The sequence below is a fragment of the Thermobia domestica genome, chromosome 16 (genome assembly GCF_964235325.1).
Source record: "Thermobia domestica chromosome 16, izTheDome1.hap1.1, whole genome shotgun sequence".
Lineage (NCBI taxonomy): Eukaryota > Metazoa > Arthropoda > Insecta > Zygentoma > Lepismatidae > Thermobia > Thermobia domestica.
In genome coordinates, this window is record NC_137469.1 from 109,871,243 (window position 1) to 109,884,909 (window position 13,667).

General features: G+C 35.2%; 2 protein-coding genes across 2 annotated transcripts in view; one reads left to right on the forward strand and one right to left on the reverse strand.

Moving 5' to 3' along the window:
- Positions 1–10,588, reverse strand: part of LOC145673338 (uncharacterized) — a 92,921-nt gene extending 82,333 nt beyond the window's left edge. Inside the window, exon 1 of the mRNA XM_081742949.1 lies at positions 10,074–10,588. Within this exon, the coding sequence (XP_081599075.1) occupies positions 10,074–10,146 (73 nt within the window). The 5' untranslated portion in view covers positions 10,147–10,588. The remainder of the gene's footprint in view (positions 1–10,073) is intronic.
- Positions 10,589–11,734: 1,146 nt separating this feature from the next.
- LOC145672567 (Fanconi anemia group D2 protein-like) overlaps positions 11,735–13,667 on the forward strand; it is a 114,300-nt gene continuing 112,367 nt past the window's right edge. The window contains exon 1 of the mRNA XM_081741726.1: positions 11,735–11,865. The gene's annotated coding sequence lies outside the window, so the exon portion shown is untranslated. The remainder of the gene's footprint in view (positions 11,866–13,667) is intronic.

Consider the following 13,667-nt stretch of genomic DNA (forward strand, 5'->3'; position numbering starts at 1 on the left):
AGCTGAGTTTTGTACTCAGTGAAAAAAGGAATTTCAATAACACGCGATCGACGAAAACTCATCCGATCTTCATCAAACTCAGCATAATGCCAGACCTTGATCTCCTTAGTCCACATATGTAATCATTATTGCTGACAGCAATTGAATAAATCAGTTGGACTTGGAATATAAGTTATGTGTAATGTACAGAGATGATCTAAACAATATGGAGGTATATTGTATTTAAGTCACCTTTCAATTCCTTGTAAAGACTGACTACTGAAATGCATCATCATGTGGAAATAGTACACTCCAACATTACGAAAATTGAATATGTTGATTAGTCGTTGTTATTATATTGTACATCCTAAAAAAGTTTTCCTACAGTCAAAGGAAGACGAAATTAGTACAGTGAAACTTCTTAAAAGCGAAAAGAAAAACTTAAAATTATAATTGGCTGCCGTGAGTGGTCACTTCCATGTCGCCAGTATATAACGTGGGGAGGGGGGATTTTACGAGATGAATACGGAGAAAGACAACAGGTCGAGTAAAGAAGACGAGGAGGGAACAAGTTGGGTGAAATGGAATAAAACAAGGTTAGCAATGTTCGATTAATTCTGAACCCACGAGTAGTGTATCTGCGAAATCATCGATTACACTTTGTTTGGGTGTCACCATCAAAGGCGTACGTAGAAATTCGTCACGAGAGAGAGGTTCAAATTCCCAAGTTCATATGATATTATGTGTTTCTTTGAATACATACCTTAATATGGTAAATGTTGATTTCTGAATACCTTGTTTAGGGTGCGTTAAAACTCCGAACCCCCTTGCGCACGCCACTGGGTGCAAGTCCTTTTTTTAAGGAGGTGACCGCATCAAGATCAAATGTTAAGTATTACGCTTCAGTGGACTACTGTATGTTCACCTCCCCTTTTGGGTTTATCTTGAGCAGTGATGGGCTCGAAGCAGAACTCAAAATATGATTTAGATCGTTTCTAGGTCTATTCCATTAAAAAATATAAAATAAAAAGCACCAAGCCAATATATCCTGACAAATTGACTTTTGGACTTGAAAATACATTCCATGATAAGTTAATAGTTAACTTTACCATCTCTTACTCTCTTCGCTTAAAAATGCTATTTATTCGGACAATTGTGTCTGCAGAACTTCAATATATTTTCTCTACTTTACTTTCTAACCTAACTCGAGGTGAACGAACTAAACTCAAAGCTAAGTGAATGAGTATGTTGTCTTCCCAACCTCCGTCATGGAATCGATGCTTGGAAAATGCAGAGTTAGGTGAATCTATCCGCGAGGTCGAAATATTAGTTGAGAGCCTTTAACTCTCAGTTTGATCTTGATGAAGTTCTATCCAGAAATCGGGTGATGCACCAATCGATTTTTCGCGATAGATTACATAGGAATCTTTGAAAAAGAAAAATCGAGATAATATAATCAAGACACACCCGGTTTAATCCAATTCTTGGCAATAATTCATATTATATCCAGGAATAAACAATTAGTATATTTTATGCAGGCATTTCTTTTCAGCCTTTTTGTTGACAAACTTTACAACAAAAGTTGGCAATACTACAAGTAGCCAATGAAGAGAATTACGGAGTGACGGAAGAATCGCGCCAATGTAGCAAGTCATGTTATGGTCTTAATTGATCTATTACGATCAAAATGGATAAAGGAATATATTACGCAGATGTTTTTAGATAAGACTGGCTGAAACTGAGCTCTCTAAATAGTGTATCATTCTGACATGAGCATAAATCTCCTTTGCATTCCTCACAACATCTGTACATGTCCATTTAGAGACACAAGTAAAGGACGCCTTCATAAAAATCGGCAAGGGGTGTCATAAAGGGGAGATTTTTAAAAGTATCTCACACTGTTTGGAAGATTTGAGCCTACTTCCGGTTAGAGTTTCTAAGTCATGTATGACCAGTGTTTCTTTTTGCATGCAGTATGCAATAAGCAAATACATTATATACACAATTAATTATAATGTCAGTGATATATGGTGTTCACTAGGCAAAACGTACCAAACAATAAAGATTCATCTTAGACTGAAGAAATTGTTATTCTTCGTTTTTCATTATAATTCGAGCGTAAAACAAACGCCTGAGAGATATACAATTCCTGTATACAAATATGTTATGTTGGAATGTTTAACTCGTAGGATATGATGCTTTTCTTCTTTTAAAATTTCAACACTTCCAGTGTACCTTAAAAATGCAATAAGGAATAACGGCCATGTTTTTAAAATATTCAATTACAACAGGACAATCTAGACAAAATTTGGAATCGACCAGTGAAAACGGGACGTTCTAGCACTTGTGGTTTTCGAGATCCCATTGTCGAAAGATTGGAGACAAACATACAAACCTAGCATTTTAATATATAGATAAGGATAGAGTAGTTCCGCACACATATGTGGAACCCAACCAGAGATAAATTCTAAATACTGGGTCCCTTAAGAACAACATCAATAAATAGAGGAAGGATTCATGTTGTCTGAATGGTTCATTACCAACTACATGTATGTATGAAATGAAATTCCTAGTTTTACGTCTCCTTATTACGCCTTTTAGGCTAACTGAAACGGATGATCAAAAAGTGAATGATTACGAAATAGCTGACGGAATAGGTTGCGGGAGGAAACGGGAGAAACTTGAGAAAATCCATCGGTAGGTTAGGTTATTTTCTTTCTGGGACCCCTTTGTAACACCTGGTCCAGGGTTAAGTGCTATATCGCGGGACCAATTTTAGGAAGTTTACAGAGTCAATTGGAGAATTTATTTTGGTTTGTGAGGAAGAATGAGTCAAAGTTTGGTGAGAAGCATAGTTGAAGTTAGGAAAGTAATTGTTGCTAGTGATTGTTTTTGGTATTGTAAGTAGCACTATATGTAGAGGCGTAAGGGACTACTTGGCGGAGAGGTACACTTGTTAGGATGTAGTCACGGAAAAGGCATTGTGGAAATAGCGCGCATACTTCTACACGATTTACTAGTCGAAATCGAAAAAGTTTAAAAGGCCTGTTTTGAAGCTCTAACGTAACTTATATAACCTATTTAGTACATTCTGGCATTTTTGGATGGCATTTGGTATCTCCACCAAATCCACAAATAAAGTGAGTGTTCCCATATAGGCGACTATATTTTATGCTATCCTCCTTCATATGTACACTCATCGTCACTGACGCGCCTGCTCCCTACGGACGCACCCATCGCCACTGCTGCGGTCCTGCCCTGATTCGGTGATACCATTCGTGCTTTTAGAGACCACTTAGCACAAGTTTGTCAGTACCTTTTGCACAATAGTTCTTATCGCGTACGTACACTAAAGTCTTTCTAAAGTGAATCTGCACAGAAGAATGCAAATCCACACTCTTATCGAGGCTTCGGAGCTGGTACTCGTGCTAGTTACTACTAAGCAATTTTGGGGAGAAATTAAGGTTGGTTTAAAGTAGTGCTGTCGAATTTTTGTGACATTTGCGGTTTTCGGATTTTGAGAAAACCGGTTTTCTGAAAACCGAAAATGTTTTGGAAACCTAAACCGCCAAAGCGGTTTTCAAAACCGAAACCGCAAATGCGAATTTCCAAATGTAAACTGCAAAAGCTCTTTTCGAAAGCGAAAGCCGTCCGATATCGTGTTTAGCTCATTCTTGTAGCTTATGAAGGCATGAATAATTCAAGTATGTTTGTCACAACATCTACAAACGAATATTCATTCGTATAGAACCTCCAATACATTACATTAAAGACACATGAACTACACAAAGAAAACCATTGTGCATTAGAACAGATCTCTTATTAGCAAATGGCTCTGCACACGCACACTGCTCAGATAGCCCACAGCCTGAACCTGAGCGCGAGTCCAAATTTAACTCAATCGCTATTGAGATTGTTACAGGTGTAGCGATTCACGTTGAATATACCAACACTTTATCAACTAAGTCGTCTTAGATTTTTCTCCAATACCAAAAAGTGGGCGGTTTTTCGTGATTAAGATATGTTTAAGCGGAGGACGAATATAGAACCTGAAAATCGGGTAATATGGCAACACTAAGCTAAGTAGAAAATAAGATATATCCCTATTTAAGATCACTACACATGCAACTCACGAAATTCAATTTGAAATCTCATCCACTTAGACTGAGATCTTTTATATTATTATTACTCTTTCCCCTTGCTTTTAAAAATAGCACTGCCACTCTTTTTTTTTTTTTTGTTAACAAAAAAGCACAACCTCCCTATCTTTTTTTAAAAAAAGAAAGAAAATCTAGATCGCAATACACAATTTTATTGTTGATTTGTTGCCACTCCGATAAATGTGAATCTTGTGGTTTTGCATGTGTTGACTGGTTGCTTATCGGAAGTCCCAGACACCTGCAATAGTTTATACGTGAAGGTAACATCGATCATGTTTTATTCTGTATCTTTTTACTTCCCAATAACGATAGCTGCCTCTTTCTGAGAAATTGCAACTTATTTTTTTATTCTGCCAATTGTAAAAGTATACTCAACAAGAATTTCCCTACATTTTAAGACATTTTAAGAAAAGATACCTTCTTTCCCCTCTGTAAATTTTGAGCATTTTTCCCTGTGCCGAGGGAAATTTCCCTCCATCTGGCAACTGTGAGCCGAAGTGGGGAAAGATTCTTTGCTGTTTTCTCGTCGTTACTTGATATTAGTGGTGTCGAATTTTTGAGACATTTGCGATTATCGGTTTTCTGAAAACCGAAGCCGCAAATGCGATTTTCAAAATCGACATTTCGGTTTTATGAAATTTCACTTTTTTCAAAAACCGGTTTTCGGTTTTTTCAAAAACTGATTTTTGACAGTACTGGTTTAAAGGGACAAGTTTCGCCGATAGATATCACTACAGTCTTCGTATCTCTCTCATGTATTTTTTACGTTTCACGAAAATTCACGATTTCTCTTACAAATTTCAAGCTACCGACTTCAAATTTTTAGAGAAGAAACTTCATAATCTATCGAAGGCAACAATCCGTGCCGATTTTTTATTAGAATTTTCTTCATTTTTGAAACAGTATATTGTTAAAGATTTGGATATTCAGTATCAACAATTAAGCCACTTCAACAATGAAGAAACTACTAAATCAAAAATCGGCACGGATTGTTGCCTTCGATAGAATATTACACATATCTTTTATATCTTCCATAGGCTTTTGATGGAGGACTGATTACCCCAAAGTATTGTGCCATAACTTAAATGACTGTGAATTTGCGCATACTAAACAGTTTTAAGTACCTTTAAACTTACGCACAATCTTAATCTACGTATTAGATAAACTCCTTTACTAGCTCTAGATTCCACCTTAAGGATATGGTCGTCCCAGTTCAAATGATTATCAATTAATAACCCCAAAAAAGGAGCGGAATATTTTTTAAGTTCTGTATTCGAATTTTTATTATTGTAGATAAGCACTAAGTATATGACGTTATCAGAGTTAATACAAAGCAAGTTGGAAGTACATCAGTCTTTAATAATATCTGAGGTGATGTTTAATATAGACTGAACGGAGTCTTTTTGTCGTGAGTTAACACAAATATTGAGATGATCAGCAAAATAAATAACTATTAACGGAGGATGAAGCGACATTGTATGGGAGGTCATTAATATAAATTATAAAAAGAATCGGACCAAGAATAGATCCCTGAGGTTTTCCGTGTCTAACAGGCAAAAGGCTAGACTCTTTCCTTTCATAACAACTCTCTGATATCGTCCATTTAAAAACGAATGAAGAACTGACAGAGCTGCATTATCAAAACCATAGAATTCTAGTTTTTGTAACAAAATATCATGAGACACCGAATCAAATGCTTTTGACAGATCATATAGTGTTACATGAACAAAGTCTGATGTAGAGGACTGGGTAGTGTAGTGGTTAGCACACTAGTACATTTTACGCACATTTTATTCTATGAATTTTAGCAGGTCAATGCACTTTAAATTTAATAATAATAATAATACATTTTATTGCAGAAACATCTGAGAACATCAGATATATTACAATCATCAGAAATAAATAGTTAGAAGCTGAAAAGTTTAGGGTTACATATATAACCAGGGTTGGCAAAAACCATGGTTTTTATTGATAAAAACAAAAAGCCATTTTTTTGTTTAAACCTTTTTTTTTTTTGGTTTAAACGCTTTTTTTTTTTTTTTTTGTTTTGTTTAAATAATTTTGCTCTATGTATTTATATCACATATGGACACAAAATAAGTTGTTTCGCCTAGGTGTCAATATGCAAGAACCGGGTTATGCTGGAAGGGGTCACATAAGCATAATGTGCAATTATAACCGTTTCTTGACTTACATCCGAGAGAAATTGTCCTCCATTTGAACTCGAAAGCGGGACTAATTCGTTACAAATGCGATACGTTTGCCAACTTACTCACGAAGGACTCTTGATAAAAATACGTTGTTCTGATCTTTACATACTTGTTAATATAATTGTCAAAAGTCATTTCTGAAGGACAAAAAGATAAACAGTTGCACAAGTGAAACCATTATACAGAATTACATATGAACAATTTCAAAATACTGCAGAGTACAAAAGAACTAATTTAGTCCAAGTTAGTTCACTACGACTTTTATTAGTCCAAGTTAAAGCAATACAACGACTTCATTTGCATATTACTAAGAAAAGTGAATAAAGACACGAATAATTATTTGAGACCACTTTGGCTCTCACCCATTTAAACATAAATAGAAACTTCTGATTTCAATAAATGCCTGTCGTGGGATTTGTATGACCCCCCCGAAGTAAGGCATTTCGATGTATTTTATCAATAGTAAACATTATTAAAACGAAATAATATTTAGAATTTGGCTTTGATTGCAACTGCGTAACAATTAATAACAAACTATAAAAATCACAAAAGAAACATTCATAAACTATAAAAATAAAAAAGTTGCTTTGTAATATAACCTCTCTGGTAATAGTTTACATGAGAGCGCCCTTGTGTTCCGTGTGCGAGGATACTTCTTACTGTTCTACTACGTAGGGAAATGATGTTATTACATGTGGAAGTGGTAAAAGAACACAGAGGAAACCCAGATCATGTTGTATTCACACTCCAATATACAAAGTGTAAGACAAGAACGATCATTTTTATTTTCGAATCAGTCGGTAAGTAAATGACAGTTGCTTTGTTACCCCCTTTTTAAGTTCGTAGATACTCAATGCATAATCCCTAAAAGTACGAGCATCCAGCTCCTTCGGGAACTGATGCAGCTTTACGTATACTATAACCTAATCTCTGAGTAACGAATGGGGAATTTAGGTTTGAATATAATACGAATATTATACGGGAGTGAAACGTGATAACACACAAATGTGTGTTCATCAAGAGATTTCGAACACATACACTTTTACGAACTTTTTTTGTTTTTGTTTTTTTGGTTTAAACGTTTTTTTTTTCTTTTTTGAAAAAAAACAGCTGGTTTAAACCAGCCAATCCTGTATATAACATACCATAATATAAACAGAGATCACTGTATAACAGACAAAAATATTTTAACTATCAATGTTGAGTTCAAAAAATTCTTCTACACTATATATACAATTATTAGTAAATAATTGAGGAGTTCGATGCAATAAGGGCGTAAGTCTGAAACATTCAGTTGGAGAAAAACGATGTTGAAATTTTAAGTATTTTTTTTTTTCTTTCATAAAATAATGTAATATGCAACATTTTATTCCGATATTGAATTCAAATGTTACCAGGAAGATAAACAAGCATGGCAAAAGCCACAAACGCGTTTGATGCATAAAGGGCGTAAACTCGCTTACGCCCTTATTACATCAAACTCCTCAATTTCTGTACTTGTTTTTTAAAGACCAGAAATGGAAGTTCTCTTAAAAATATAGGAATAAAAATTATAAAATTTAACTAACATGTAGTAAAAGGTTTTTTGTGTCTTACTATATTCACATCTAAATAATCCTAAATGGTTCCTGTTCTAATTTGATATGTATAAGAGAATAATTCATTGAAATATGACTGTTTTCCTTGATGTAAAGTAAACATTGGTTTATGAAAATTGCAGGTATTGTCATAATTAATAATTTAACGAAGCTTGACCTACAATGTGCACGACTAGGGAGACCGAGCATCAATCTTAGAAATATCTTTTGTATTTCCCATAGGCTTTTAACGGAGGACTGATTACCCCGAAGCATCGTACCATAACTTAAATGACTATGAATTTGTGCATAAAATAGTTTTACGTATTTTTCTTAATCTACGTATTAGATAAACTTCTTTACTAGCTCTAGATTCCACTTTAAGGATATGGTCGTCACAGTTTAAATGAATATCAGTTAAAATCCCCACGAAAAAAGCGGAATATTTTTTAAGAGCATTACTCGTGCAGACGTTTCCATCAAATTTTCACACATTTATTGCATTTTACGGTTTTTTTTTTTTTGCAGAACACGCACTAAATGAGGAGCTAGTGCAAGGATGCCCGAGCGGAGCGGGGGGGTGTCCGTACGGAGCAGGCGCGTCAGCGACGGGGGGCATACACTTAAACGAGGATAGTGGAAAAATACATAAATATTAGCAATAATTTTCACGTTCAAACCACTTAAATCATTGTAATAATTCTTTCCTTCAAAATGGCTTTACTGTTTCCCGGGTACAAATGGCCCGCTGCGAGGAGAAATTAGTCTGTTTTGAATTTTTACTTCCTTTCCACATTTCGCACAGTTGATTTTAGGTCTGAACATACCATGACGCTGCAAAAACTTTATAGGATGACGCTCTTTGTCACACAATTCTTTGTAATAAAATGATATGTTTGCATTATATCCATCGCAAACGTTCATTGCTAACACGAACAGAACACTCTCGCCGTTTATTTCCACCTTCCTCCCATTCTTGTATTCTTCCGCTTCAGTAAATAGTTACAGTTAGAATACGTTCACTACCATTCAAAATGTATTTGAATATGATATCTAATGACAGAAATTACTTATATTCACACTCTACTTCTTTTACGAAAAGTGTGACATCGTATTTTACCTATAAATTTTGTTTTCGGTAGAACCGTCTGCTCGAGTTAAACCTTTTTAAGTTCTGCATTCGTCGATTTTAATACAATATAACAATTGCATAATAAAGAAGAGTAATTGCAGTAGAATAGAACAGAGTATAGTGCATTATTCGGGAAGAACACAGGTCATTTTATAGAGATTCGTAGCTAGGTTGGTTAGTTTCTGTACCAAAGTATAATATTTAATTCACATAGTACTGCCAAGCGAGCGTAGCGAGTAAAGGTGGGTTAGAACCCCGCAGGGCACGTTATTTTCTGTCTTTATTACAGGTAAATGGAAAGGGGGGCCTGTGTTCTAGAACCTTGCCCATTGTTCTCGAAACTGCGCTGGCCAAGAAAGTGTTGGTAATCCAGCTATACTTCTATGTTATAAACAAAAAGGAGGTAACGCATTTTAAGCGTTACTACTACTTTTTAAGCTAAAAACTGCGGATATACAGTAAGCTACATTAATGTCAAAAACTGACCGTCACTAAACTAAGTATTACATTCTATATATATACATATATATATATATATATATATATATATATATATATATATATATATATATATATATAAATGCTTGTACATCCAATGTTTTCGGTTATACCTTTCTGCAGACGAATGCTGATCAGTATCTAGAAAACATTCAGAGAGGAGAAAAGGTTATTTTACACCAGTTTCGACTTTGAATTGAGTTGATTTTGAGTTTAACGTCCCTTTCAGCAGCGAGGTTACATGAGACGGGACCTACTGATTAACGGACTCGAATCCGGGGCTCGCGGTACAAATGGCATCGAATCACATGAGATCGCGCAGGGAATCGAACCCAGGTTGTCCACGCCAAGGCGCGTACACTAACCGCTTAGCCACGGAGCTCGAGTTTCGACTTTGTAGAACATATGCCCTATTTATTAAACAATCAAATTTGTTCAAGACAATTGCAGTAATACGTATTTTTCAGTACATTCTATATTTATTGAGTTCAATTACTCTACAAGCAAAATACATTACCTGTTAAATAAAAACAATTGAATTTTTGCGCCAACTTCATAAGTTGAGATACGACACCCTCACTTTGAGCCATTTTTACGTTAATAGTGCCACATAACTTCACTGTAATCACTGTTTTACAGAAAGCAGAACAAATATAGTGGAAGAATTTACACTGTAAATCTTCACTGCAATTTAAACACACATATTCCCCTTAAATTAAGTGGTACACAATTATACTCTACGGTGTTCATTCTTCCAAAAATGACAATACGTTATGTCTAGACTCCATAACCTGCCACAACTCACTTTTCACCAAACCAGAAGCAAGATTTATGTCAAAGTAAACATTAACAGAAGCTCGTACTACAAACTCTTTTCAGAAAAATATTCGGACTCCGACCTCACATCTAGAGCATTGACTATTGACTAAACGTCCTTGAAGAACATACGTAAGAGATCAGCAGAAGGAATTGGAGGTGGGATTTTGCAATGACTACGGGAAATCTCTCTTGAGCGGGGAAAATTCCGCTCTCCACCATACCAGTTTTAACATAGTTTCAAGGCGGTTGTTATTGTAGAAGATGAACATTTGAAAACAATAGTATATAAGTGTTTACTGATATACTGAATTTGGGAAATGGTGTATCGGACCATCTAAAAAACAAGGCACAAAATGATGCTACAGAAGCTAAACTTCGTTTCATCAAAAGGACAGCATTTTAGAACTCATATTTTAGATTCTAGATATCTCTAACTTTATTTCCAAATTTCAATGTTCTTAGTGTACTAGACGCCTTCAGAAATTACAAAAGAAAAATCTCTTCTAGTTCTTTACCAGTGGGTAACGTGCCCATAATAGTAGCTACTTCAAAATTTAATATTATATACTAGCAGCGTTCACCCCGCTTCGCTGCGGTCACCCCGGAACGCAATAAACTTTGTTACTTAGATAATTTTTACTTTTTCGCTTTCAAGTGATATGATAAAAACCATAGAAGATTGCAGTAAATGTTAACATTATATCGCCTGTCATTTATGTTAACCCGCCCCGCTTCGCTGCGGTCACCCCGGAACGCAATAAACTTTGTTACTTAGATAATTTTTACTTTTTCACTTTCAAGTGATATGATAAAAACCATAGTAGATTCCAGTAAATGTTAACATTATATCGCCTGTCATTTATGTTAACCCGCCGAGTGACACGGTCATGCGGGTTGCATATAAATACGTTTATTTTTATACCTATGATGAACTAACAAAGGATTTGTACGTTATGGACACTTGAATGGTCAATTATCTCAAGACACTGGTAATTAAAAATTAAAGTGATATGATAAAAACCATCTAGGGTCCAAATCCTAATAACCCCCCAAAAATGAAAGAAATTGGTTCAGCCGTATTAGCGTGATGAGGGAACAAAGGATTTGTGCGTTCTCTTTTATATAATAGATATATTTGGAATTAAGAAAAATGTAGATTATAACTGTTTCCAGAGAATGTATTCAGTTGCTTTTACATTAATGTGTATCATTATTTTACTATCAACATTACAAAATAATCAACATATGAAACAAATTTGAAATGTAAGAAACAATTCGGTTAAAGTTTTACTATTTTACTTTATGGGAGGTATGTATGAAGGAATGGGCAACACTGATACAGAATATTTTCATATGCAGGGCGGGCATATTGACATGTCTGAACTTGAAGAGTATTTCAAGTAGTGTGACGAAAAACTTACCCTGGTGTTTTAAGGTGTCAAAAATATGCAAAAGTGAAGAGAAAACTGAACCATTGTGTTATTTATTAGGTTAGTTTTAGCTGTGTTTGCAAGCTTTATCACGAAGTCACTTCCATACTGTTCAAATTACTAATAGATTGATTCTTAATGTGTAATGTACGGCTAAGGTTCCGTTGATGGTTACATGATCAGAAGAACGTAAAGCTGCTTTAAACGTTTTTTTTACTATTTGCTTGTAATTAATATACCGTACAATTATTCCTGTTTCACTTCTCGACTAAGTTCCCAGTGCTGGCCGCGGAAAAGACACGCAGCTATTTTCAACGTTGTATTTCTGTTACCTGTTAATTAACTTCATATACCTTATCTACGATTATTACTATTACATTTTCGATGCTCCCTTTTCATTGTTAATCATTTTCTTTCTTATTTTCATGCCTCATTTGCTTTTTCCTATGCCTGTATATAGTATTTTACAGCTCGAAATTAGTACTCTCCAGCTGTTAAGTGTTTCGAACTACGCATTGCTTAGAATTTACTAAAACAATGAATCCTTACAGTATTATGTAAATAAACTTTGGGAGCGTTCTGGGTGGTGCTTCGTATCAGACACTTGTCCCTGGGATATTAAAAACATGTAGGTTTAATTTTGGCACACCACTCGAAATAGCTGTTGAAAAAAAATCCTTCTTATTGTCCCCTAAAAATTTTGCACTGGGCAATGTGAAAATATCTCACTTTCTATGGATGAAATTCAAGATGGCTACCAAAAGTATTGCTGGAAAATTACACTTATTTTACATGCGTATAAATAAGGTTTGGTATAGTACCCCGACTAGTAAGAGCACCCGAGTAGAGTCGAGGGGACTCACTTTAAATAAGTACCCCGACAGTGAAAGGCGACGGAACTCACTATAAATAAGCACCCCGGATAATGACAGGTGCAGAAACTCACTTTAATCAAGTATCCCAGTAAAATAAATCCAGAAAGGTTTTTCAAATCGGTCTACAACCTTGCAGTAACCCCTGCCGACTATGGTTGTTGTTGGCTAACTGCAAAGCATTTCAAACCAGATTTTTTTTTTAATATAATTCTAATCGACATAGTGGACCCCCATTTTGAGGTTTGTAATTTTGGCCTATGTTTAGCAGAAGGGGTCCAGCTCTTTTCTCTAAAAAATGTTACAATTTTGGTATTTTCTGTTCACATTCGGTTAGTTTAGGGTAGGTTACGTTAGTTTAGATTAGGTTAGGTTAGTTTAGGATAGGTTAGGTTAGTTTAGTTTATATTTCGCTTATTTCTTATAATTTTAGGTTAGTTTAGCTTAGTTCAGGTTAGCTTAGGTTAGTTTATGTTAGGTTAGGTTAGATTTGGTTATGTTATGTTACGTCTAAGTACTTGCGTCATTCATTTCTCCTGTAAATTTTGTGTTTTTTAATTGCTTCTGGACCCCTTGTACTAAACATACTCCGTAATTTTGACGCCAGATTCTGAATCAGCTATCCTGAACACCTCCTCCCTGGCAATATGTTTTCTTCTGCATCAAAGGGTGGTTTCTGCCCTTAAACCCGCACCGTTGCCGAAATAAATAATAATAATAAAAAAATACATGTCAGTTATTTTTCAATGCAGTTTCACTGAAATTGTTGAGTTACACTTCCGTAAGTTTACTTGTGAGTATGCATCCATATTATTACTACGCAAAAGTAGCACCTTTTAAAATGTTCAATCTTGTAAACCGTTATTTCGGGAAGTGTCCATATAACAAAAACTACAGTGCATGGAAACACGAAAAACTTTAGACAAGTCAACTGCTGCTAGGTTGCCACACAAAAAACTAATCCATTTAACCAACTCAGACGAAGAGCGC